This window comes from Oscarella lobularis, chromosome 13, assembly GCF_947507565.1.
Source record: "Oscarella lobularis chromosome 13, ooOscLobu1.1, whole genome shotgun sequence".
Classification (NCBI taxonomy): domain Eukaryota; kingdom Metazoa; phylum Porifera; class Homoscleromorpha; order Homosclerophorida; family Oscarellidae; genus Oscarella; species Oscarella lobularis.
The window spans coordinates 1,958,390-1,982,461 of record NC_089187.1 but is presented as its reverse complement, the minus strand read 5'-3'; the positions used below and the strand labels follow the sequence as shown (position 1 = coordinate 1,982,461).

The following is a 24,072-nucleotide window of genomic DNA, read 5'->3' as shown; positions in this document are numbered from 1 at the left end:
TTAATTGAATTCCACTCGTGTATTATGAAAACGACGAAAGGTAAAATCTACTAAATTTGTTTCGAAAACCTCTAGCGGTGTTACTCTCAAATTGCGTAGAGTATAAGTACTGTAATATACTTAATTTAGATAAGAATGTTATTCCCGCTTCTGCTTCTGCAATTTGCTCGGAAGGTATACCGAGAGAAGCAGCGAAATGAGGAACACGGTAGAAATAAAATAAAAAACCAAATGATAATCAAGAAGAAATTCTATATGGCCCTTTCCCCCTCTGATAGACCAAGCAAAAAGTGAGCCTCCAACAGACGGAGCGACCGACCTAAAAGAAGAGGTTATGAAGGCAAGATCCGGTCAATAATATTGTGACGTTGCCTGGTGACGGCCGCTAGTGAAACGGCAAGGCCATTGATGGCACCGGCTTGACGTTTCGGTACAGAATTGTTGATAAATATTGCTATCATGACATAGGCGACGTTGATAGATAATCTCATCATGAAAAGAGTAATGAAGAGGACTATCCATAGAGGAATACGACTAACGTGGAGATATAGAGACGCGGAGGAGGATCTCAGAATCATGAACTTGCCTTTCTATCGAAGATACTACAGGTTGAAACGCCATAAAGAACACACAGGCAATGCATGTAACGTAAAACGTCTGCTAACACGTGGTCAAAATGGATATTCCATTTATTGTCAACAAATGATCTTACCGTCAGAGAGCCCAGTTTGTTTTCCAGCTGGAAAAGAACGACGTTCAGCTTAGATTACGCTAATCTCTTTCTTTTTACTTTATGTGTGAGGTGAATTTGAAGAGGAACGGTTACGCAAGCTAAAACTGCTTGAAAAAGTCCAATGTCTTTTTCACTGAAACCAAGACCCCCTAATAAACTACGTTAGACTTTAAATATAGATTGTTTCCCTCTAAGTCTGAGGCTGACCTCTATATTTCTTCGTTGCCATCCACAGGCTCGCCAGTTCGTCCGAACCAACCACGGAAAAGGCGAACATGCAGTAGGTAGCAACAGCTAATTTTGTTTCCTTCACTCTATAAAAACGGCACGTATTCACGCTAGGGTGTGGGCACAATTTGATTCTCCTGTTACTTTAGCAGATTCCACACGGTTGTCTTTGCTACTTGGTCATTGAATCTGTCTAGTTCTTCTTGCTTTTCCGTGGGTGAAAATTTAATCTCGACGTCATTGGACTCCACTGAAAACGCCACCATTGGTTCAGCGAGTTCGTCTATAGTTACTGGAGCTTTATCAGCATTTTTATCAGTATAGAGCGCAGCTTTGCTCTCCTTGTCAAACAAATAAGAGTCTCTAATACGTAACTCTTAAGAACAGATCTACTGATGATGCTCCTCATGTACCTCGTCTCAGGCAAAAAGAAATAAATTATAACGAGACCAATTAGGAGTAGAAAAACAGACGCAGCCGATGACAGAAAATAAGGAAACGTTTCGAGGAATCCTACCAAGTATTGTGATAATTGATGTATTTATTATAATCCATTTTACTCACCTTCGGGGAAAACGCCAGGGTACTGCCGAACCGGTTCAGCCAAGAGCCCGCCAATGGCCGGTCCGATCAGAAGTCCCACGCCCCAGGCCGTCGTTACATAAGCCAATCTTTTCGCCTGGTTATCGTCATCTGAGACGTCGGCTATGCACGCTTTGGATACACTCAGTACACCTAAAAGAAGCCAAAAATTAGCAGTAGAATGAACACGCAAACATTTTCAAGGGCAGGCATTTATATGTCAGGGAGCCTTGGGAATTTTTGAGTTGAATTTTAAAAAATAGAAGACTGGGGTTTCAAGTTAATTAACTTCAATTATTTTCCATACCGTTGCTTGCTCCACTTAGCACTCTCGTTACGATCGCCCAAGCCAAGCCCAAATTCGTGTTGGTGAATGCAAAGAGGAAGGTGAAGATAGTCAGTGTGCCCCCACTGATAAGAATAGTCACCCGACGTCCTCTCTTATCCGCCAGGGTGCCCCAGTAGTAGCTAGAGAAGTTGAGCACTCGTTTGGGTTTATTAGAGTACTATGCTCTTACCATCCCAAGAAAAGCCCAAGAAAATAAACAGAAGCCACGAGCCCAGCATAGTATCCTAGAAAAAAAAAAGATGATACAGCAGTTCATAGAAGAGGCGCGTGAGCGAATAAACGTTAAATCAAAGATGGAGTTTCTTTTTCTAAAATAAAAAATTCCTTGGTCACGCCCACTTGCGGGGACTAGTAATTGTAGGTGTAGGTGCAGTGGCACGGCGAACGTTATCCCGTGACCAAGCAACGATTCGATCTCCACGTACCTGTATCTTCTTCTTGGACGAATTCGCCGTTGATTTTAAACATCTACACACAGGTCGTCAATGTAAAACCAGATAAGGAAAGGGGACCTGTTTCAGCTTACTCTAACCATCCAAGGAAGAAAGGGAAACACCACTGACACTGTCGAACCGCACGCTATCTATGACAATGACATTAGTTCGCTTCTCTTTGGATCAATGATCATACGTCACCAGAATTGTGAACAAGACGAGTACGACTCGCCGGTTCTCTTGCTTGAAACGGTCCTTTGTCGAGGTGAGCGCAGTACGGTTCATGGCGCTTAGCTTCCCGTCGTTCGAGCTCAAATAAACACTGTACGCATCCAGCTATGCAGTCGGAAATGACGTCAGAGATTAACTTCCTATTATAATAAACAAGTTATAGTAGATAAAGTCGTCTGCTGCAACTGCAACGAAAAATTTCATGCTGAGCTTTTTTCGTGCAGTTTAGGAAAAGCTAGTCGTCAGAGACGGACACAGCGAAAGTAGGTCCCAAGGCAAGATTTACGGACTTTCCCTCTCTTTTTTCCATTTGGTGCGGATGTGGACTGTACGTACCGTTTTCGACCCTAATAACGCATTTCTGTGTCTGTGCACTTGTCATAGACAAAGAGATTTCGAATAAGAGAGGTTTGAGACGCGTCCGAGCGTTTTCGTTAAGACTGGACTGCGTCGGAGAGCTTGGAATGTGACGATACACAACGGATGCCCGAAAAGGGCTTCGTTGGCGCCCAGGGAAACAAGGAATAGCATTTTTAATACGGGGTGTTCGAAATCTCAATGTCCAATAGTAGCGCCTACGTTCACCTTTTCTATCTTGCAGCACTACTTTACGCAGCAGCAGCGAGCTGCAAAGAAGGAAGCGAAACAGATTGCTCTCTAAACGGCGTCTGCACGAGTGGACGCTGCGCGTGCGATCCCGGCTGGACGGGAGACCGATGCAACCACCTCAAACTTCGTCCGCCGAGTCGCGCCGAACCGCACGGATACTTCAACGCCACAATGCCGACGTGGGGCGGCGACATCATCTACGAAAACGGCACCTATCACGCCTTCGTCACGGCGAAACCGTTCACCACGCCCCCATTCGACGAATCGGATAATTACGAATGCAACACGGCTATAGTTCGTTTGGAAGGCGAAACGCCGGCCGGCCCATTCAAATACGTCGAAACCGTCCTACCTGCATTTCACCACGAAGCGCACGCTATTCGAGCTCCAGATGGAACGGTGCTCATCTATATGATTAGCTACGACGGTGGCGATTTTCCTGGCGTGCTATCGAAAGCGTGCGTTGGAATGCCCGATGCGTGTCACCTGTACGATATCAGTCACGAGGTGACGGCTATGGCGTGGAGTTCCAGCGTATATGGACCGTGGAAAGAGAAGGTCATTCTCAATCCGTGGCCGGGAATGGAAGACAGGCACTCTTGGATTTGTCAAACGAACTGTCCCTCGGTCACGTTTGCACAGAACGGTTCCGTTGTCATGGCCGTGAGAGGGGTGCAGTGTGAACAGCCTCCTCGATATTCGGAGAATACTAGGGAAAAGATTGCTATTGTTACTGCTCCTCACTGGTCGGGACCGTATACGATTCGATCTACAGAACCGTTGTTTGGATGGAGAACTCCCGCCGACTGGCCGTCATCTCTCGTCAATCCCACCAATCAAACGATGTCGAACGAAGATCCCTTTATATGGAGAACGAAACGAGGTTATCACATGCTCGTTCACTGTCAACTGTTGCCCTATCCCAAAACTCGAGGAGCGTACGCCTACAGCGTCGACGGACTGGCGTGGACGCTTCTACCGGACTACGCTTGGGAGACGAATATGACGTGGAGTGACGGAACCGTTAGCTACTTCAAACGCAGACAGGCACCGGATCTCTACTTGGACTCGAACGGTTTTCCGCTCTATCTTCTCACTCCTGTCGACGAGTTATCTGTTGACGGTTGTCATTGGGGTCACGGTTGGACTCTGATCCAGCCTATAGACAGGAGTGGGAGTGCTCCCATATCACGTGCGAACGGACTATGAGATCCTTTCTGGTTATCGTCTTATTTCAGATCGTTTTCACCGCTGTTGGTGCTGCTAACACGAAAAATGTTCTTTTTATTGTCGTAGACGATCTTCGTCCTGATCTCGGTGCGTACGGTCAGGGATACGTTCATACTCCCAACATCGACAAACTTGCGAAAGAATCGCTGGTTTTCGAGCGCGCCTACTGCCAACAAGCCGTCTGCGGACCGTCGAGGAACTCCTTTATGACCGGCCGACGACCGGATACGACGAAAGCGTGGAATTTCATCGATCACTTTCGAGAGCCCAACGTCGGTCTCAATTGGTCGTCATTGCCGCAGTACTTTAAAAATCACGGCTATTTCTCGTCGGGAGTCGGAAAGCTTTATCATCCGCGTCTTCCGCCAGAGTACGATCCGCCCTCTTGGTCCGATTTGGACAAGTTTCCTTTTGAGTATCCGCGACCAAGCGGTTGCCGAGATAATACGTGGTGCGCCATTCCTTCCGAACCGACGCCCACGTTTGCCGACGCTAACTCGTCGACGATCCTTCGCGAACGACTTCGGTACGCCGCAAAGAACAAACTTCCTTTTTTTCTAGGTATAGGATTTCATAAGCCTCACTTGCCGTGGCGATTTCCTGAAGAATTTCTTCACTATTATCCGCAGAGTGCCGACATTGCTCCGGCCGCTCATCGTCTACCGCCAACAGCGATGCCTTCCGTTGCATGGTATCAGTGTATGCCACAGGGAAGATTCAAAGATGTTAATTTTTTCAATAATATCTCGGTGCCTCTACCTGTCGACTTGCAGCAGACACTTCGACGGGCTTACTACGCAGCGACGAGTTTTATGGACTCTTTAGTCGGTGAAGTGTTGGCCGAGCTGGAGACTCTCGACTTGGCCAACGACACAATCGTTTCGTTTCACGCCGACCACGGATGGCAATTGGGCGAACACAACGAGTGGTGCAAGCAGACGAACTTCGAGTTGGCGACTCGAGTCCCGATGATGATTCGCGCGCCGTGGAAAAAGGAATCGATGGGGAAATCGACGCAAGCGTTTGCAGAGTTGGTTGACTTGTATCCTACGTTGGTTGAACTGGCGGGGTTACCTCCTGCTAGTGAGGAAAACTTAGACGGTTCTTCTCTGGCAACTCTTTTTGATAATCCTGAGAGGGTGATCAAGAACGTTACTTTGTCTCAGTACCCCCGTTGTCTGAATGCAAAGTCATCTAGTGATTTGTGCACTGGAGTGCCGAGAGAGAAATTTGATTACATGGGGTACAGCATGAGAACCGATGATTATCGATACACGGAGTGGGTCAAGTGGAATGGAACGAAGTTGAAACCGGAGTGGGATAAACAGGTGGGAGTAGAGCTGTACTCTCACGTTGGTGACACGGGAAATGATTTTGATGCATTTGAAAATGAGAATATTGCTTCCAAAGAGCCAGACTTGGTGAAGAAGCTAAGTGAACAACTTTACCAAATCTTTCAAAAGAACTGAGAAACTACTTTTGTATTTTTGTAATTAACTAAATTCTCGTGTTTCCAGCGTGTCACGTTGTTTGCTCTGTTTTTTCTTCATATCAGCGTCTTCAAACAATGCTTTCGAACTATGAAAGAAGCTACTTGTATTTAACGCGGACGCTAGCGGCATTACGGCTTTCCAGGGATGCAGGAAAAGCCTGCATTGACCGCACAACAAGAATGCAACGGAAACGGAATACGGGAGCTACTGTCTACCGAAGGTCCGGATCTAAATATGCCAGAGGCTCTTCCAAGCTCATTCTGTTCGCCTAACAGCCGATTCTTTTGCCAGAAAGAGTTGAAAACAGCCGCTCACATCACTTGACAGCCGCAGACGTCCCGAGTGGCTCTTTTTTTCTTCTCAATCAGCCCCGCCCGTCCCCGTCTTCTCCCACAACTCGCTGAGCTGAATCAGTTGACGGCTATCTGTCAGTGAAATCAACGAAAGAGTCGTCGCAACTACAATTTTGGTCATTGGAAGCGAGTAAGATCTACTGAAAATGAAACGGGCAAGTACGATTTAGGATAAGCGTAACGAGACGGGTTATATACACAGGGTCGATCGTAGAGCACCGTAACAACGCCGCGGCGTTGTGGGCAACGTATGGGGCGGCTAGCCTTGAGTATGAGACAGTCAGACTGGTTGAAACCATAGATGGAAACCATGCAGCAATCTACACCGCACCTTAGCTAATTAGCTGGCTTTTTACCGGGAGTTCTATGGATGATGCCGGACTTGCTACTTTTGTTTTTCTGAAGCGGTGAAACATCAACTTCTCTTTCCGTTATGAGACGTTCTTAATTTTTTTTAGATTGTAGAAGTTCGGAGATGCTCCAAAATGAACGGGTGCACTTAGTAGTGTTCCCGGGAAGTTACGGTAATTGGCGCATTGCGGACAACCTGTTTCCGCGTCGTACGATAATCAAATCCACGCCGATTGACGAGAGACGGAAGAATCATAATTCATTTAGGCACAACGGCAAGTGCATATAAGCACAGTCAAAAAGCCAAGGGACACAGTTCATTCATCTCACAAGCTACTGATGGACAAAGCGTATCAAGCGTTTCTCCCTATTGCCCTGTGGGTGCTCCTACCGTCAGTCCTTCCTGAGAATGCCCCAAGCAGTTTTGGTACACACGCTCGCGCTTCCAACACGCACCCCTAGGCTATACAGTCCCTCCCAGGTCGCTCCCCGATGTTCGGTCACAACGACTTCACGCTATCGAAGTCGACGTGCGGCCACGCGTGCGTCCACGTCACCTTCCCAGCGCCTTTCCAAAGTCTCCACTCATCCGAGACCGTTCACGTCCAAGCCAGCGTCGGCTTTCTCCGATCATCATCCCCAAATCACACGGTTCTGTCAACGTGGACCGAGGGAGTGACTGAACGCGGCTTTGTCGCGTGTGCCGCCCGCAGCGGGCTCATTGGGACAGTGGAGCTTAGCGTTGAGTGGCTGGCCTACGTTTCCCCACGTCGCTCGTTTTTGACAACCGCGCCGTTGGACGTGATTCAGGATGCATTGGTCAGCTTCTCGGACTTCGCGGCGATGAAGCATTGTCGAGAAGAAACGGTACTCGCGGAGGAGTCGTATATAATTAAATAGGAATCTAAGCCGTGTACGCAGTCAACAGCGCGGATGTCGAACTTACTTACGACGGCTGTTCGACCTGATGGCGCAGGCACAGACGGGGCGTTTCTTTGGACCGAAAACACGTCCGAGGGTCGATTCGGTCTCTGCTACAAAGAGACGCAGATGTTCTCTGGCGTTCATAGCGGGTTCCAAGCGGTGCCATTTGCTTAGAATTTTTTTTCAGAAATTATATTCTAATTAATGAGTTAGGACGTTTTAACGTTCAACGGTAGTCGGGGCCTTCAAAGTCTCGTCGAAGGGGCAGAGGTGGGAAAATGCCACTTCATAATAGGTGACTTGAGCGCTGGTTTCGCTTGCAAGGTCGGTGAATTAAGCTACGATATTGGGAAAGGATTTCTCGATAAGGCGCGATTCGTTCAGGATGTAAGCTTTGAGAAAAAGTACTACGGAGATACGCGACCGACTGTCCTCGTGTCGCCGGAAGTTCTCTTCACTCTTGACCAGGAAACAGTCACAATAGTAGCGCACGCAGAGGTCAACTTGTAATAAAATGACGGGGAATATTATATCCTTCCTGCGCAGATGGCCAGTCAGTCTCGTGTCAGGATTTGTGCGATGTCAACGCATCCGGTCGACGTACTAGTCACGTGGGCAGCTGTGGGAAGTACGTCAAAGAAATTTTTAAAATTCTCCCACGTGACGATTATATACGTTTAGTTGTTGATCCGTGCGCGGGAGTCATCTGCGATTATTTTGGCGTTTGCGTCGACAAGGGACCGCACACGTTTGAGTGCGTCGCGCCGACGTGCGACAGCGTCGACGATCCAGTTTGCGCGTCGAACGCCGTCACGTACGATAATGAGTGCGAGTACCACCGTTTTATTTTTTTAACCCGCCAACGACACATCTCTATTCATCACAACGGAAGCTGCAACGGTATACTCCGAAACGTGTTATATAATAACCCCGATATTTGAATTTTGACTCGACAGGCTTTTTGTTTCAACGTGGGACCGTTGTTGCCCACCACAACTCCCAGTCCTCGGTCGAATACGATTGCCAAACGTTTGTTTTCAACAGCCGTCTATTCTACCCACACAAACCCGTTCACGCTCTTGTAACCGTCGATCACCGCCACGCCAACTACGCGTCTCAGTACATTCACGACGCGCCTGTTGCCTGGATCGATCGCCTAACGAGCGATTCCCTGACCGCTTGTGTATACGTCGCTGGCCGCGGCGAGCGGCACGACGTCACCGACGTCTCGTTGAATTGGCTCGTCTACCAGGGCGCGCCGGACGGCGCGATGGGCGGGATCGTTCAACTCGACGAGTGGTGGACAGGAACGACGTGCGAAAAGGTGACTTTGGAAAGAGCGTTCTCGTCGCCACCGCTCGTTCTCGCCACTCTGCGCCACTCCGTCCGAGACTTCAAACATGACGCCGCCAGCTTGTGGGTTGAAGATATTCACACCGATTCGTTTTCGCTTTGCGTGCGAGAGTTGCAGAATTTCGATGGCCTTCACGAAAACGTTTCGATCGTTAGTGATCGTAGAAATGGAAAATCTCATGTTAGCCTTTTTTTACGCGTAGACATGGTTGGCCGTTGCCGAGGAATCGAAAATTTCGAGGAGTATCGTTTCGGAACGAGGTAGCGTTGACTTCGCTGATCAAGATCTCCAGCCGTCTCGAAGACACAACTACGCCTTCTGCAAGGCAACTTCTCCAGCAGCATCTCGAGAAATAAATATGTATTTAATTTTCTAGGGCGTTGAATTTTCGCACACGTATCCTTCGTCGCCGTCCGTACTCGTCACACCCAGTCACAAGACAACGATCAGCGGAAACGTTCCGGCAGTTTATAACGACATCGTCGCCTGGATTGAGGTAGACATTAATAATACTGCTGTAGCTCCTTATATCATCGCTTTTGTGCAGCAAGTGACGGTTTCTGAATTTCTGATCTGCGTTGCGGAAATACGAGTTCGTAGCGATTCATACGATCCCCTCTCAGTCAGCTACGTCGTTCTACCATGTACGTGATGATTGATTATTGAAACTTCGTTCGCATCTTGCTTCTTTGCGTAGTTGTCTGCGCCGATGGCTGGTTTCCACGCGGGGTTTACTGCTTCAAAACGTTTAGTCGATGTCAATCGTGGACGGCGGCGAATTCGACATGTGAGAGCGAAAACGGCTCTCTGGCCAGCGTGCACGACCAACAGGAGGCGTACTTCGTTGGCGCTTTGTCGCCGGGTAAATCGTGGATTGGATTGCATCGCAACGGGAAGAACTTTAGCTGGACTGATGGCACCGAGGTGGACTTTGTGCACTGGGCTGCCGGACAACCGAATCATTACAAAGACTCGCAAAATTGCGTTCTCGAGATGAGTAGTGAAAATTTGTACCACTGGAACGACGAGCAGTGCGGATACTGTTATCCATACGTTTGCAGAAAAGGTTTATCATTATGCTGCTGCATGCATATGTTCATGGATAATAGAAACGATGACATCGCTTCTTTCTGTTGTAGATTTGGACGAGTGCGAAACAGGAACTCACGATTGTGCCGTTGAAGCGGCTTGCGTGAACAACGAGGGCTTGTTCTCCTGCGAGTGTCCGAACGGTTACGCGGGAGACGGCAGAAAGTGCAGTAATAATGAGCGAATGTTCAGTTTTTTTTTGCGATAGATAGTTATTGCTTATGTAGCTCCGAATGAATGCGTGCTAGGCACGCACAATTGTGATGGAAACGCCGTCTGCGAAGACACGGAGGACGGATTCACGTGCACGTGCAAATCGGGCTTCTTTGGAGACGGAACGTCGTGCTGTAAGACTTAGAGTTTATTAGACGATTGAATTGCGCCACGAGCCCCTGATTATTTATTTTTGTTAGCTGTATGCTCGAACGGTTATTCGTCTTTCAGACAGAACTGCTACAAACATTTCGGGACGGGTAAAGACTGGCACGAGTCACGTGCACAGTGCCAGGCTGACGGAGGCGATCTGGTTTCGATTGCAAATCAGGATGAGTACGCGTTCGTTCAAAGTTTGGCTACTTCGAATATCTGGTTGGGATACAATGACATTGCTCACGAGGGCACGTTTGTGTGGTCTGACGGTTCGCCGGACACGTTCCGGAAATGGACCGGCAGCGAACCTAACAATCTTGGAGATGCGGAGAATTGCGTTCACACCAATGGAAATGGACCGGCTGCTTCCTGGAATGATGCGCGCTGCGGAAATTCCTTTCACTTTGTCTGCGAGCGACCGCGTCCATGAAAAAACTAAGATCTGCTGAGAAACTTGTTGTCGTTTTCACATCGAAAAATAGATAGCGTCGCAGTCACGTGATATTTTGAATTAACAAAAGATGGCTGCTCGTTCTCGAAGTCGATTCAACGGCGGCTCTCGCGAGCAGGCTACGTACTAGAGCTACTGTCTAACAAACTTCGAACTTCAAGAACGATCGAATAACGCCGGATTCAAGTTCGTTCCGCCTCGAGTTGTCTCAAGCAGCGATAGACTCGAATAGGAAGGTATGGGGTGAATTATAGTAGCCAAAGCTGCCTTTCTAAAGTTTCGCCGGGGTCTCAGCACGACAGCGTCGCCGTCGAATCGATTAATTACATGCTTTGAGTATGAGACGGTTAGACTCAGAGACAGAGGGCTATCTAGCTACAGTACGTTCTAGCTACAGTACGTTCTAGCTACAGTACGTTCTTTAGACAGCCGTTGTTATGCTTGTAGGGTGAACTTTGAGGTCGTGATGCCATTGATTCTCGCGCGATGACGGCCTCATGGTTTCTTCCACGGGCAATTTAGCGCTGCCACGCTTCTTCTTCTTGCTCGCATACACCAAAACGATGATGACGATAAAAATGACGGCAGCAGTCCCCGCCGTTGGTCCCGCTGCGAGGGCAATCTTTGCTTTTCCTACATAAAGCAGTCAGCTATAGTGTTTGAGTTCTGCTTGCTAGCGAGTGTCATACCAGGTGAATGTTGCACTATGCTACTGCCCAGAACGACCGTCACAGACGACTGTTTCTGGGCCGGGCGTAGAATTCCGTACCCTAATAGAAAGCACTTGTACACTCCCAAATCGTTGGCCGAAAAGTTCTTGATGATCAGATGCATTCCATGCGTGTGATGGTACTTCTGCAAGTTCGCTGGTAGCGGCGACGTGTCTTTGTACCATTGGACACGTATCTTTTTGTTTGGGATGGGGAGATTTTCTAGTGATGTAATATTCGTTTTGGATGGGCACGACAATTTGACCGTGGCGTTTTGTGTGACGTCATGGACTGTAACGGTCTTGGCGTCAGCTCTTAGCGGGACTATAGAGACATCAGCTTTGTAATCGTGTTGAAGTGTTTTGTGCGATGTTTACTTACTTTGAATTTGAGGCTTTATCGGTTCACTGTACACGGTGATTCCATCTGGCGTGGTCACCGCACATTGGTAGAAAGCGTTTTGCGCGGCGAACGTGAACACCGTTAGGTTTGACTCGCAGTGTGAACCGGGTCTGATATTGAAGACGCCTTTGCTAGAACTTATCTTCTTTCTATCAGTGACCCAGTGCATGGGGCATTGATAATCTGCCGGATAGGTGCATTGTAATTCGGTAGAAATCTGTTGAGTAGTGCTGTTATATTGGCTGGGCGTAGAGGATTTTACGATCGGTTGAAGGCGTTCTGGACGAGCGTATTAATTAAAATAATGAGGTTCTCGCACGTTTGCACCTACCCTGAAATGACGATGGCAGCAGGAAAACTGCGATTATCCACAACAGATCGAAGCGCAACGTCATGGCTTCGTTTTACGTAGTACACGTTCGCAAAGGTTGTCTCTAGGAAGAAAGTGAGGTTGAAGTTGTTCTAGCCTAGCTAGTGGTCCAAATGCCACTTGCTCGCTCGGCGCTTAGATAATGGCAGTTGTTTGCCTACGTAATCGTTGGCGTACGGTTAGTTCGGTGCGGTTCGGTTCGGATCGTAATTGGATCACGCGCGCGGAAGTGGGCTAAGGTCGGTTCGGATCCCTGCGGTTGGATCGGTTCTGATCACGGTTCGTCTAGGCTTGTATTGCGCTTTTAGAAAGAAAATCGCTTCGAAATATGTAGAATCCGCTACGGTAATGTTCGCTAAATCACTCTTTTATTGAGAAGCTGTTTGGGGCCAAGCTACCGTTTGCGCCTCCCAGACCCTCCCTGCTTCTCTAGCTGGCATATACTGATTTGAGTACCTTTTCTAGATGAAATTTCAGAACCCAGAAGTTCTGCCAGTGGACAGCGAGAATTCAATGAAAGTTTGTGCTGGCATCGCCCCACTATATATGAAGAAAAAGGCGGGGGAGGGGCATTTCGTCATTGTCCCTGATGACTAATGATTGTGACCGTTTCAGAACTATGATGCTAAAGGCGATAGCAGACAATTTCAGTTAATAGAACCGGTTTGTTGTAGCACCTATACTTTGTTATAAATACGCTGATTCTGATTCTATAAGAGCAGTATATCTAAAGTAGACACAACGATGACCGATGACCGTCGAGAAGGAAAAGATTTTAACGTAACAGAAGACTGTCAGTTCTTCTTTCAACTCCTTGTCGAGTTGCGATCGCATTCGATGCCCTCAATGCTGCAGCTCCTCGCTAGTTTCTATTCGCAGTGGTTCATCGCTAGAATGATGAAAGAGATCTCGAGGGCATCTTTCAAAGGTGCGTTGATACAACAATCTTTCAAAGGTATCTAGATACAGATACAACAATCTGAAAGATTGTCTGAACTTTATCTAAGTTAGCGTTAGCCGTTCGCTGGGCGTATGTATTTGAGTGGATTTGGTTCCAAGACCTATTTGAGTTCGCATCGAGAAGACGAGAACATGAGAGCTGTTCTATGTTCACTTGTGCTCGGTTTTCTGCTCGTGTTAAACACTGAGGGGGGTTGGTGGAGTCGTCGACGACGACGAGCGCCACCTCCGTGCTACAGAGTAAATTGTCAGGTAGGAATGCGCGTTCTCCTCGCTGGCTTACGTGATTTCTCATATCTTTTTACTTTTTTGATCAGGTCAATTCTTGGGGTTCGTGGCGCTCCTGTTCTAAAAAATGCGGTGTGGGCACACAGTGGCGCTATCGTTCCGTCTCGAGGTCAGCGAGATGCGGCGGCTGGTCTTGTCCTTCTACATCGGTTGGTACACGGTTTGTTAGAATTTTTCGGATTGCATTGCTATTGTTTAGGCTAGTAGAAGCTGCAGTGATGGCTGTGCTCACAACTGCTATTCGTCCTCTGGTAGTTGCTGGTGCAGAACTGGCTACCTACTGAGCTGGAACAAAAAGGATTGCTCGCCTCGCAACTGTGGGTCGCCTTCGGCGAGTTACTGTCCCTCGTGGGCGACGTACGGTTCAACGTGCAAGTACCCGTCCTTCTCGTGCAGTTCCGGCACAACTTACGGTAAAACGTGCTACGTCTCGTGTCCGAGCGGTTACACTCGCGCAAGTGGCAGCTCTTCGATCACCTGCTATTCGTCCGGTTCCTGGTCGTCGTCGCGCAGCACCACTTGGTGTAGAAACACGTGCTCGCTTACAGTACGACACTGGTCGCTGCCTAATGCATTTTGAAACGGTGTTCTTTGCAGATTAGTATGTCCAGCTATTCAGTGGCAGAGAACGCAAGCGTAGGCGATACCGTTGGGTCGCTTTCGTCTAGCGATCCAGACTGCGGATCAGTCTCGTATCGGCTTGTGAATAGCGCCGCGGGTAAATTCAAATTATCCGGAAATCGAGTTCTTCTTGACTTTAGGCCGAACTACGAATCCTACCCAAACAAGTCGGTTAACGGTTTTTTCTTGTTTTCCTATTTTTGAGTGCTCGTTTGCGATTCTTGCAGGTTTACTATCACGGTTCGCGGCACGGAAACTAAAGGCTACTATAAGGACCAATCTTTTACTATATCCATTTTGAACGTAAACGAATCTCCAACTGGAGTATCGGTACGTCTCACAGCACAAAGTAAACCACATGAGATTACCTGCATGCTTGTAGCTCTCAAATCGGTACGTAAATGAGAATAGCGCCTATGGAACTGTAGTCGGCAGCCTCACGACTCGCGATCCCGACGCGGGACAATCTCACAGTCTTACACTGCTGAGCAGTGCCGGGGGCCGATTTCGAATTCAAGGAACTCAGCTTCAGGTTGCGATGTCAAACAGTCGGTGTCTCTCTTACGGTGGCAGTTCCTGCTCGTTAAATTACGAAGCGAGTCTCTCTCATTCGATCAGAGTTCGCAGCCGCGACAGCGGTACTCCGTCGAAATACGTTGACCAATATTTGAGTGTCTATTTGCGAAACGTGAACGATCGTCCGAGAAACCTTCGGCTTTCCGGAAGCACCCTTAAAGAAAATGCGACAATCGGTACCGTCATAGGCACACTAACGGCGTCTGACGAAGATTCCATGCAATCGCTGACGTACTCGCTAACCAACAATGCCAGTGGCCGATTTTCTATAAGTAGCGGCAATAAAGTGGTGCTCGCTACGAGAAGTGGAATTGACTATGAATCAGCAACCAGTCACTTGATTAGCGTTCTCGTGAGAGACAGTGGAAGCCCGTCACTGAATACATCCACCTCGTTTCGCATCTACATTTCGAACGTAAACGAGCCGCCAGGAGACGTTACGTTTTCGTCCATGGGTGGACAGCAGTCTTTTAGAAGCGATAATCCTACAGTGAATGAGCTCTCTCCCAGGAATACGGTTGTTGGAACGTTAATGGGCTACGATCCGGACGCTGGCGATAAGCTCGCTTTTAGCCTCGATGGTACGTCCGGTGGTCGATTTGCTTTGAATTCGAGCGCGGCTGTGTGTACATCAGGCTCTTTTGGCGTAAGATTATCGCTCTTTTTATTTGAAACAACTAAGAAGGATGTTTTTTTTTCATTTTAGAATTGGAAGAGTCGGTGCTCGGTGCCAGTGATCGTCAATGGCGACCTCAACTACGAAGTCGCCCCGCGTCGCACTATCTCAGTGCGACTCGCGGATGGCGGGGACCTTATCAAACGTGAAGATCGCTTGATTGAAATCAGGAACGTGAATGATCCTCCACGAGACATCATCCTGTCTAGCCGATACGTCAGAGAAAACCAAAACAACGCGATTGTCGGCACTTTTCGGACGATCGACGAAGATGCCGGGGACACTTTTACGTACAAGTTGCTAAATTCGGCGGGTGGAAAATTTGTTCTTGGCGGCACGACGCTCAAAACGGCAGCGAATGCGAACTTGAACTACGAAATTGGGCGATCATATTTCATCACCGTACAATCAACTGACTCTGGAAAACTCTCCTATAGCAAGAGCTTTTGGCTTTATGTCAACGACGTAAACGAGAGTCCTGGATTCGTCACGATAACAGCAAACCGAGTGGCGGAGAACAGTGCTCAAGGCACGACAGTCGGACTACTCTCCGCCAGCGATCCGGACAATCAGAAGCAGACACGGCAACGGGTGACGTACGCGCTTATTAACAGTGCCGGAGGTCGGTTTAGGATTGTCGGAAACACTCTACAAGTGGCCGTCTCCAATACGCGCTGCCTTGCTATTGGAGGATCGGCGTGTCTGCTGAACTACGAAGCGGCGACGTCGTCGCATCGTATTGTCGTACGCGCTACAGATAACGGGAGTCCACCTGAACGACGCGACACAGCTATCACAATCTATTTGAGGAACGTGAACGATCGACCTCGAGATCTTTCGATAAGCAAGTTCCAAGTGAAAGAGAAAGCTTCCATTGGCACGGCGATTGGAAGTTTGACCGCAACGGATGAGGACGTGGGGCAGGTTCTTTCTTATCGGCTGACTGATAACGATGGCGGGCGATTTAGTTTGAAAGGAGCCCAATTGCTCAAGGCCAAGTCGACAGACTATGAAACGAAAACAGCACATTTTGTCAACGTCTCAGTGACCGACAACGGATCGCCACCACTGTCGGTAAGATTGTCTAAAATTGAGATCCTAATTTTGGAATTTTCTATGATTGCAGTTCTCTCGGAGAATTACAATCGAGGTGTTAGATGAGAAAGAGCCACCCGTTTCTATTCGTTTCAGCGACACCGGGGGTCAGCTTACTTTTCAAGACAATTCCCCGCGCGTCAGCGAGAATAGTGCGCTTAATACTGTCATCGGAAGAGTAATAGCTCGCGATCAGGAGACGGGTGCTTTGACTCTTTCCTTGGATGAAGATGCCAACGGTCTTTTTCAATTGTCAACTTCCAGCAAGTGTACGGTCTCGGTAAGTTTTTTTTGTCTTCTCCAGAACATTTCTGATCTCGAACTTTGACAGGGAGGTTTTACTGTCTGCTCCGCAAATGTCATTGTTGCGGGCTCGCTTAATTACGAAGAGCAAGATCGGCACGCCGTTACTGTGCGCGCTACTGACGTCAGTGGACTTCACAAAGCTGTCCGCTTTACTATCACCGTCGTTGATGCAAATGACAAACCAGAGGCAAGAAAGCAGAGGTCGTTTTCATCCTTTAAACGACTTTGTTACCGCTTTTCTAGGACATCGCCCTTTCATCCTCTGAAATTTCAGAAAATATGAACGGTGCACTTGTCGGACGTCTTACCACTTTCGACGAAGATTCATCTCAGACTCACAGTTATATGCTGGAAAACGGAGCAGGTGGTCGATTTGTCAAAGTCGGTAGTGAAATTCGCGCATCACCGTCAGCCAATTTGGACTACGAGACGGCCTCACACTACACTATTTCTATAAAGACAACCGACAATGGTTCGCCATCCATGTCAATCAGTAAGACTTTTGTTATTAACGTGTTGGACGTCAATGAAAGACCTACAGCGGTGAGACTGAGTGCCAATCGTGTTCCTGAAAATAGCGGCATAGGAACAACTATAGGGACCATGTCTGTAGTCGATCCGGATAATACCAGACCTCCTCTCCAGACGTTCTCTTACTCGCTTATGGAAAATGCCGGAGGCCGATTCAGGCTAGATAATAACGTCCTCAAGGTAGCTGCGTCGAACGTGCCGTGCTTGGCTCTCGGAGGAAAAGCGTGCCTTTTGAATTACGAAGGACAAAACGTGTACGACGTTGACGTGCAAGCAACCGATAGTGGTTCCTCGGCGTTATCTGTCAGAGTTACATTTAACATCACTGTGACCGACGAGAATGACAAACCAAGGAACCTTGATCTTTCAAACAACGAAGTGTGGGAAAACAGCGTAGTTGGCACCAGCGTTGGACTTCTATCTGCTGACGATGAAGATGGAGACAGTATAACGTTTTCATTGGCCAACTCTGCCAATGGCACGTTTAGAATAGTGGAAAATCAGCTGCAAATCGCGAAGGCACTCGATTACGAAATTTCTGAAGTTTACAGAGTGACTGTTGTGGCTAGAGACAGTGGCTCACCTCCTCTATCGGTAAATCTAACAGATAGACGCTTTCACGCCTATAAGACTCAGGGTTTTTACTAGATTTCCACAACGTTCCTTGTTGAAGTTCTCGACGCTAATGAACAGCCAGCTTTTATCAACGTGACTGACACAAATGGACAGCTCTCTTTCATTCGAGACAAGCCTCGAGTCGATGAAAACACTCGTATTGGCACTGTGGTAGGCACAGTTGTAAGCTCGGATCCAGACGTCGGCGATTCGTTGGTGTTTCACTTGAATGATGACGCAGAAGGAAGATTCTCACTTGGAAATGTAACATGCAGGACAGACAGCTTGGTAAGTTGATGATAGCCAAGAAACGATTTATATTTCAAAGGAGTTTTACAGGTAACGTGCTGGACCTCACTAGTTGTCGCAGAGTCGCTCAACTACGAAGAGAGTTCTAGTCATCGCATCGAAATTCGTTCCACCGACTCTAAAGGCGAAGCCATCACGTCTGAGTTTACTATTGCAGTTGTCAATGTTAACGACAATCCCGAGGACATTCTGCTGTCTGAGACATCAATCAAAGAAAACCAAAACAGCGCATTGTTAGGCAGTCTGACGACCATTGACGACGATGTCGGCGACAACCACACGTATTCCTTAACGAAATCCGCAGGTGGCCGGTTTGTGATTATTGGTGACAACCTTCTAACAGCAGCTGACGCCAATTTCAATTACGAACAACGATCCGAATACGTAATTAGTATACGATCAAATGATTCCGGATCGCCTTCACTGGCTAATAGTAAACAATTCACAATACAAGTGATAGATGTGAACGAAGAGCCAAGTGCTCTATCGTTGAAAGGCAATGAAGTGGAAGAGAACAGTCCTTTAGGAACTCATGTTGGAACCTTATCGGCGGTCGATCCGGACAACGTTGGAAACTTATCAGCGGTCGATCCGGACAACGCGATAACCGATCGCCAGACTTTGAAGTTTACTTTGGTCGATAGTGCGGGGGGTCGCTTCGCTATCGACGATGGTGTTGTAAAGGTAGCGACGTCAAATGTGCGTTGCTTGGCGTACGGCGCACAGGAGTGCCAAATCAACTACGAATCGGCGCGGTGGCACAATATCACCGTCGCTGTAACCGATGATGGAAACCCTGTGCGTCACCGCGATTTTGTACTGACGATCTACGTCACTGATGCAAACGATCAACCGCGAAGTCTTACGATTGACAGATTTCAAGTCGCCGAAGACAAGCCCGCTGGTACGTTGGTGGGACTGTTCAGCGCTTCCGACGAAGACGTCGGTGATGTTCTCTCGTATGAGTTATTGCAAGACGACAGCGGCAGATTTGAAGTACGTGGCAATAAGCTTTTGAAAGCGAAGTCGACTGACTACGAGACGAAGAAGTCACACAATATCACAGTTTTTGTAACTGATAACGGGAAGCCGTCAAAATCGGTAAAAATCTATAAGAAGTAGTAGTACCTTTTGTGACACTGTCTATACCTCTCTTTTATGTAGATGGTGAAATCTTTTGTAATTGAAGTACTAGACGCGAACGACGCTCCTGTTGAAATCATTTTTACCGACGAAGACGGGCAGCTGAACTTCGTCGACGACGAACCCCAAGTGGAAGAGAATTCTGCGAACGGTACAGTGATTGGCACGCTACTGGGTCTCGACGCGGATGCAAAGCAGTTGCTGACGTTTTCCCTCGACGACGGCAATAAACGACAATTTGGAATAGTTAACGCGACGGCGATGTGTAGCTCAAACGTGTCCGCTCCTGTAAGTCGCTAACAAACGGCGTTGTTCAAGAATTTAGTTCTTTGAGAAATAGGGTGTTAGGACGGTGTGCAGCGCAAAGATCATAACGAGAAAGTCGTTCAACTACGAAAACAATTTCAATCACAGTATCACCGTTCGTGCCACTGATGCAGGTGGGCTCTCTAAAAGTCAACGGTTTTTCATTAGAATTATAGACGTCAACGAGAAACCTACGGTACGTATCACACGTCTTCAATTATGGAAATATTTATATCTCTTTTAGGGTATTCGACTTTCTTCTTCAACTGTCTTTGAAAATCAAAACAATGCCGATGTTGGCGATATAACGACTATCGACGAGGACAAATCGCAGTCGTATACGTACACGTTAGCCGATGACGCCGGTGGTCGGTTCGTTATCGAAGGCAACAAACTGAAAGTGTCCTCGTCGGCAAATCTCGACTATGAACATACTGATAGTCACGCTGTCGTTGTGACGTCGACGGACAGTGGTTCGCCGCCGCTTTCGTTCTCCGAGACGTTCGTCATTGAAGTTTCGAACTTAAACGAGGCTCCATCGGCTGTGATAATAGACAGAAATACTGTCATTGAAAACAGTCCCATAAATACGGTGATAGGAAATTTGTCGTCAGTGGATTCCGACTTTTCGCAGACGTATACGTATGAACTTTTGAACTCGAACAGCGGTCGATTTATGTTGGCCGGAAACACTTTAAAAACGGCCGTATCGAACGTAAGATGCTTAGCAGAGGGAGGTGGCGACTGCCTTTTGAACCACGAAGAAGCTGAAGAACGGTATATTCGCGTTCGTGCAATTGATAGCGGGTCGCCGCCGCTCTCCACCGAATTCCAGTTGAAGATTCGAGTGGTAGATGCAAACGATCGACCGAGAAATCTAACATTAAAAAGAAATGAAGTGTTCGAGAATGCGCCTGTTGGAACTGTAGTAGGAGAAGTGGGAGCCAAGGACGAAGACAAACTTCAGAAACTCGCCTTTGAGCTAGCGTACGAGAATAGGGATCATTTCAGAATTATTGGGAATGAGCTGCAGATGGCAATCTCTGCAAATTACGAGACGGCGAGATCTTATTCTGTCATGATAATAGCGCAGGACAACGGCATTCCACGGATGAACGTAATTGTTTTAGAAACTTATACTGTATGTAGAAATTTATTATGTGTTGTTTTACGTAGGTCTCGAAGACTTTCGACATCGAAATTTTAGACATGAACGAGCCTCCATTTGACGTCAACATCACCGATGAATACGGCCAAATGACGTTCAATAATGGAATGCCCATTGTTGATGAAAATACTCCCAAAGGAACAATAATTGGAAAAGTCGTTGCTAAGGATTACGACGCCAACGATACACTAACGTTTTTCTTGGACGATGACTCTGGCGGACATTTTGCTTTGGGAACGACAACGTGCCACTCCGAAACTGACGTGCCGGTACGAGCGCGATGCGGTTTGTTGTCTAGATGTATCATTTCTTACGATTTCAGGGCGTGAACACGGTCTGTTGGACGACGCTTATCGTTTCAGGAGATCTCGACTACGAAAGCGACGATCACTTACAGCGCATAAACATTAGCGTGTACGACTCGGGAGAACTATCTGTTGTTCGTCAGTTTGTCGTTGCTATTGGCAACGTCAATGATCGACCCAAGGACGTCAAGTTCTCTAATGCGTCTCAAGGTTCGGTCAAAGAAAATCGAAAGAACGCCTTTGTCGCTAGTCTAGTGACGATCGACGATGACCGATCTGACAAACACACGTACAGATTGATTAACTCCGCCGACGGCCGATTCATGATTGACGGCACGGCCCTAATGACAACTCCTGATGCCAGTTTAGACTATGAAGATGAGTCACAGCACACGGTCGTCATCAGGTCTATTGACTCAGGATCTCCTCCTATGTACGTCGACAAAAACTTTACAATACACGTGACAGATGTCAACGAAGCGCCTAGCGCTTTGATATTAAAGGGCAACGAAGTAAAAGAGAACAGTGATAGCGGTTCTCTTGTCGGTAAATTGCACGCTGACGATCCGGACAATGCTCAAACGACTCGTCAGGTGGTGACGTTTACGTTGACTGATAGTGCCAGTGGTCGTTTCATGATCGAAGATGACGTCGTCGTCGTTGCCGTTTCTAATCAACGCTGTTTGGCGTACGGTGGCGCAAGGTGCAAAATCAACTACGAGACGGCAAAGTGGCACAATATCTCAATTCGTGCCGAAGACGACGGTACTCCTCGACTGGGTCGCACGTTCAATTTGACGATCTACGTGACCGATGTCAACGATCAGCCAAGAAATCTCGAAATAGACCCATTTCAAGTCAAAGAGAACGCGCCCATTAACACATTAGTGGGATCGTTTATTGCCACTGACGAGGATGCAGGCGACGTTCTCTCGTACACGCTCTTAGACGACGATGAAGGCCAGTTCAAGCTAAATGGTAGCGATTTACTAAAAGCGCGCGGAACTGACTACGAGACTCGCAAGTCTCATGCCGTCACGGTGGAGGTAACAGACAGTAAAGAACCAGTAATGTCGGTAAGTTTTTTGTCTATTTATTTGCGTTTATTACACCTTCTCATTTATGTAGATGAATAGGACTTTTACCATCGAAGTACTGAACGTAAACGAACCGCCGGTGGCAATATACTTTAAAGACCGTGGCGGACAGCTGAGCTTCCAAGACAATTATCCTCTAGTCGAGGAGAATTCAGCAACAAACACCGTAATTGGTATTGTGGAAGGTCTCGACGAAGATGCGGGCCAAATTTTGACGTTTTCGCTTGACAACGTCGATGGAAGATTTGGTGTCGAAGCATCAACTTGTCGTGCGACGAATTTAATTGAAGTTAGTCTTTTTGAAAAGCTCGACAGTCCAATTTGTATAATTCAGTCGTGCCTAGGGGGCTAAAACGGTGTGCATTGCGAACGTCACCGTGGCAGGAGATATCGACTTCGAAACAAGTGAAAACCACAGCGTTTTCATTCGAGCGACTGATAAAGGCGAAAAATTTAAAGAGGCATCTTTCTCTGTTACCGTTGTGGACGTCAATGATAAGCCTACGGTAGGAATAGAGAAGTCTGCTAATAGACATCATGTCTAGTTATTTGCCATTCACTTACTTAGGACATAGTGATTTCTGGCGGCTCGACTCCTAGCGTGTATGAAAATCGAAACGACGTAATTGTCGGCGATTTGGTAACCGTCGACGATGATATAAATCAATCGTACCGCTACACCTTGATTCAAGACGCTGAAGGACGATTCTATGTTGACGGAAACCAACTCATAGTCTCGTCGACGGCAAATCTAGACTACGAAAATAGCACTGAGCACACCATCTCTTTGAAGTCGACCGACAACGGAACACCGCCCATGTCGGTGAACAAATCGTTCGTTGTCAATGTACGGGACGAGAACGAACCACCGACTTCAATTCTTTTAGATAGATATGTTGTTGACAGTGTCAGTGTGGGTGGCGTGGTTGCTAAACTCTCCACCCAGGATCCGGATAACGCTCGGACAGCGAGGCAAACATTTTCGTACGAGTTTTCAGACGAAGAATCTCTCGGTTACGGATTCAGCGTAGATGGGGATCAATTGAAGGTTACGCCGTGGTTGTGGAGCTGTTTGGCTAAAAATCAAAGAGGATTGTGTTCTGAGGACTCTCTAACCGCCTCGACAGGAAAGAATTACACGATCAGGCTGCGTTCGACCGATAGCGGCATTCCATCGAAGTCGATCGAGGCGACTTTGTCGATTCAAGTGAATGACGCTGCTTTCAATGAATGCGTCTTGGGCGAAACGATTCAAAATTGTCGTCCATCGCGTTCGGTTGCGCGGTCAGGTAGGGCCGGAGAAAGGGAAGGGGAGAAAGCGGCTCTGTCTGCATCTCGGCGTGGGTAAAACTAGTGGAGCGCTTACGAAACCGTGTCACCGGTCCGTCGTAGATGGTTTTCAGGGTTTTGTTTTCCGTTTTTTCTGTTCGCGTTGATGTTTTTGTTGAGTCTGTGAATGTGAGCTTTGCACGAAATGTGTTCTCCAAGTTGTAGTGCAAAGCACAGTTCAATGTATAGAGGGATGTATCTACTAAGAAGTAGACATGCATGGCAGAGGCAGTGCACTCGACGTACACACATTGTTTCACTCCGCCTAAGCTTGTGCAGGGAGGGAGCCGGAGAGGCTCCCGTTGAGGTAGGAAAAAACCTTTGTTCGCGTATCTCGAGTTCACAAGGGCGTTTTCTAGTTGTCTCTGAATCGCTCTACACTACAGCTGTCGTCAGAAATGGGCGTTGTTGCTGAGATAATAAAGGTCAGTGAAAAGCGACGTCCGGCGAGCAGCTCTAATTTAACGTCATTGCGGGATCAAAGC

At 47.6% G+C, this 24,072-nt stretch overlaps 6 protein-coding genes across 8 annotated transcripts; 4 read left to right on the top strand and 2 right to left on the bottom strand.

Moving 5' to 3' along the window:
* Window positions 1–80: 80 nt before the first annotated feature.
* On the bottom strand, window positions 81–2,592 carry LOC136194512 (uncharacterized). The gene is made up of 14 exons (XM_065983666.1): window positions 2,523–2,592; window positions 2,419–2,475; window positions 2,318–2,360; window positions 2,062–2,116; window positions 1,851–2,011; window positions 1,526–1,696; window positions 1,375–1,474; window positions 1,106–1,324; window positions 941–1,047; window positions 791–882; window positions 713–739; window positions 587–657; window positions 373–534; window positions 81–319 (listed from the first exon to the last, which is right to left on the bottom strand). The coding sequence occupies exons 2-14, from the start codon at window positions 2,425–2,427 to the stop codon at window positions 139–141; spliced, it is 1,398 nt and encodes a 465-aa protein (XP_065839738.1). The 5' UTR covers window positions 2,428–2,475; window positions 2,523–2,592; the 3' UTR covers window positions 81–138.
* Window positions 2,593–3,075: 483 nt separating this feature from the next.
* On the top strand, window positions 3,076–4,375 carry LOC136194513 (uncharacterized). The gene has a single exon (XM_065983667.1). The coding sequence runs from the start codon at window positions 3,116–3,118 to the stop codon at window positions 4,373–4,375; it is 1,260 nt and encodes a 419-aa protein (XP_065839739.1). The 5' UTR covers window positions 3,076–3,115.
* Window positions 4,372–5,976, top strand: LOC136194511 (iduronate 2-sulfatase-like). The gene has a single exon (XM_065983665.1). It carries the CDS (start codon window positions 4,372–4,374, stop codon window positions 5,863–5,865), a length of 1,494 nt encoding a protein of 497 aa, XP_065839737.1. The 3' UTR covers window positions 5,866–5,976.
* A 159-nt stretch (window positions 5,977–6,135) lies between these two features.
* Window positions 6,136–11,198, top strand: LOC136195008 (uncharacterized). Its single transcript, XM_065984278.1, has 15 exons — window positions 6,136–7,020; window positions 7,075–7,460; window positions 7,515–7,676; window positions 7,731–7,841; window positions 7,902–8,015; window positions 8,064–8,145; window positions 8,199–8,417; window positions 8,474–9,021; window positions 9,074–9,196; window positions 9,248–9,367; window positions 9,419–9,515; window positions 9,569–9,937; window positions 10,011–10,130; window positions 10,188–10,307; window positions 10,374–11,198. The coding sequence occupies exons 1-15, from the start codon at window positions 6,933–6,935 to the stop codon at window positions 10,757–10,759; spliced, it is 3,045 nt and encodes a 1,014-aa protein (XP_065840350.1). The 5' UTR covers window positions 6,136–6,932; the 3' UTR covers window positions 10,760–11,198.
* LOC136195009 (uncharacterized) lies at window positions 11,047–12,802 on the bottom strand. 3 transcript variants are annotated; one of them, XM_065984280.1, is made up of 5 exons: window positions 12,719–12,802; window positions 12,224–12,326; window positions 11,872–12,171; window positions 11,470–11,814; window positions 11,047–11,413 (listed from the first exon to the last, which is right to left on the bottom strand). In XM_065984280.1, exons 2-5 carry the CDS (start codon window positions 12,285–12,287, stop codon window positions 11,202–11,204), a joined length of 921 nt encoding a protein of 306 aa, XP_065840352.1. In that variant the 5' UTR covers window positions 12,288–12,326; window positions 12,719–12,802; the 3' UTR covers window positions 11,047–11,201. The 3 variants fall into 3 exon arrangements, with proteins under 3 accessions (XP_065840352.1, XP_065840353.1, XP_065840351.1); XM_065984281.1 differs by lacking the exon at window positions 12,719–12,802 and adding an exon at window positions 12,383–12,699; XM_065984279.1 differs by lacking the exon at window positions 12,719–12,802 and having other exon boundaries at window positions 12,224–12,699.
* Window positions 11,387–23,812, top strand: LOC136195007 (protocadherin Fat 4-like). Its single transcript, XM_065984277.1, has 23 exons — window positions 11,387–12,781; window positions 12,878–12,925; window positions 12,985–13,217; window positions 13,270–13,474; window positions 13,540–13,659; window positions 13,710–14,057; window positions 14,108–14,298; window positions 14,359–14,461; window positions 14,514–15,353; window positions 15,414–16,457; window positions 16,510–16,758; window positions 16,810–16,971; window positions 17,028–17,909; window positions 17,964–18,218; window positions 18,270–19,340; window positions 19,404–19,670; window positions 19,723–19,884; window positions 19,933–20,805; window positions 20,865–21,125; window positions 21,179–22,237; window positions 22,290–22,547; window positions 22,603–22,764; window positions 22,827–23,812. Exons 4-23 carry the CDS (start codon window positions 13,295–13,297, stop codon window positions 23,604–23,606), a joined length of 9,267 nt encoding a protein of 3,088 aa, XP_065840349.1. The 5' UTR covers window positions 11,387–12,781; window positions 12,878–12,925; window positions 12,985–13,217; window positions 13,270–13,294; the 3' UTR covers window positions 23,607–23,812.
* The last annotated feature ends 260 nt before the right edge of the window (window positions 23,813–24,072 follow it).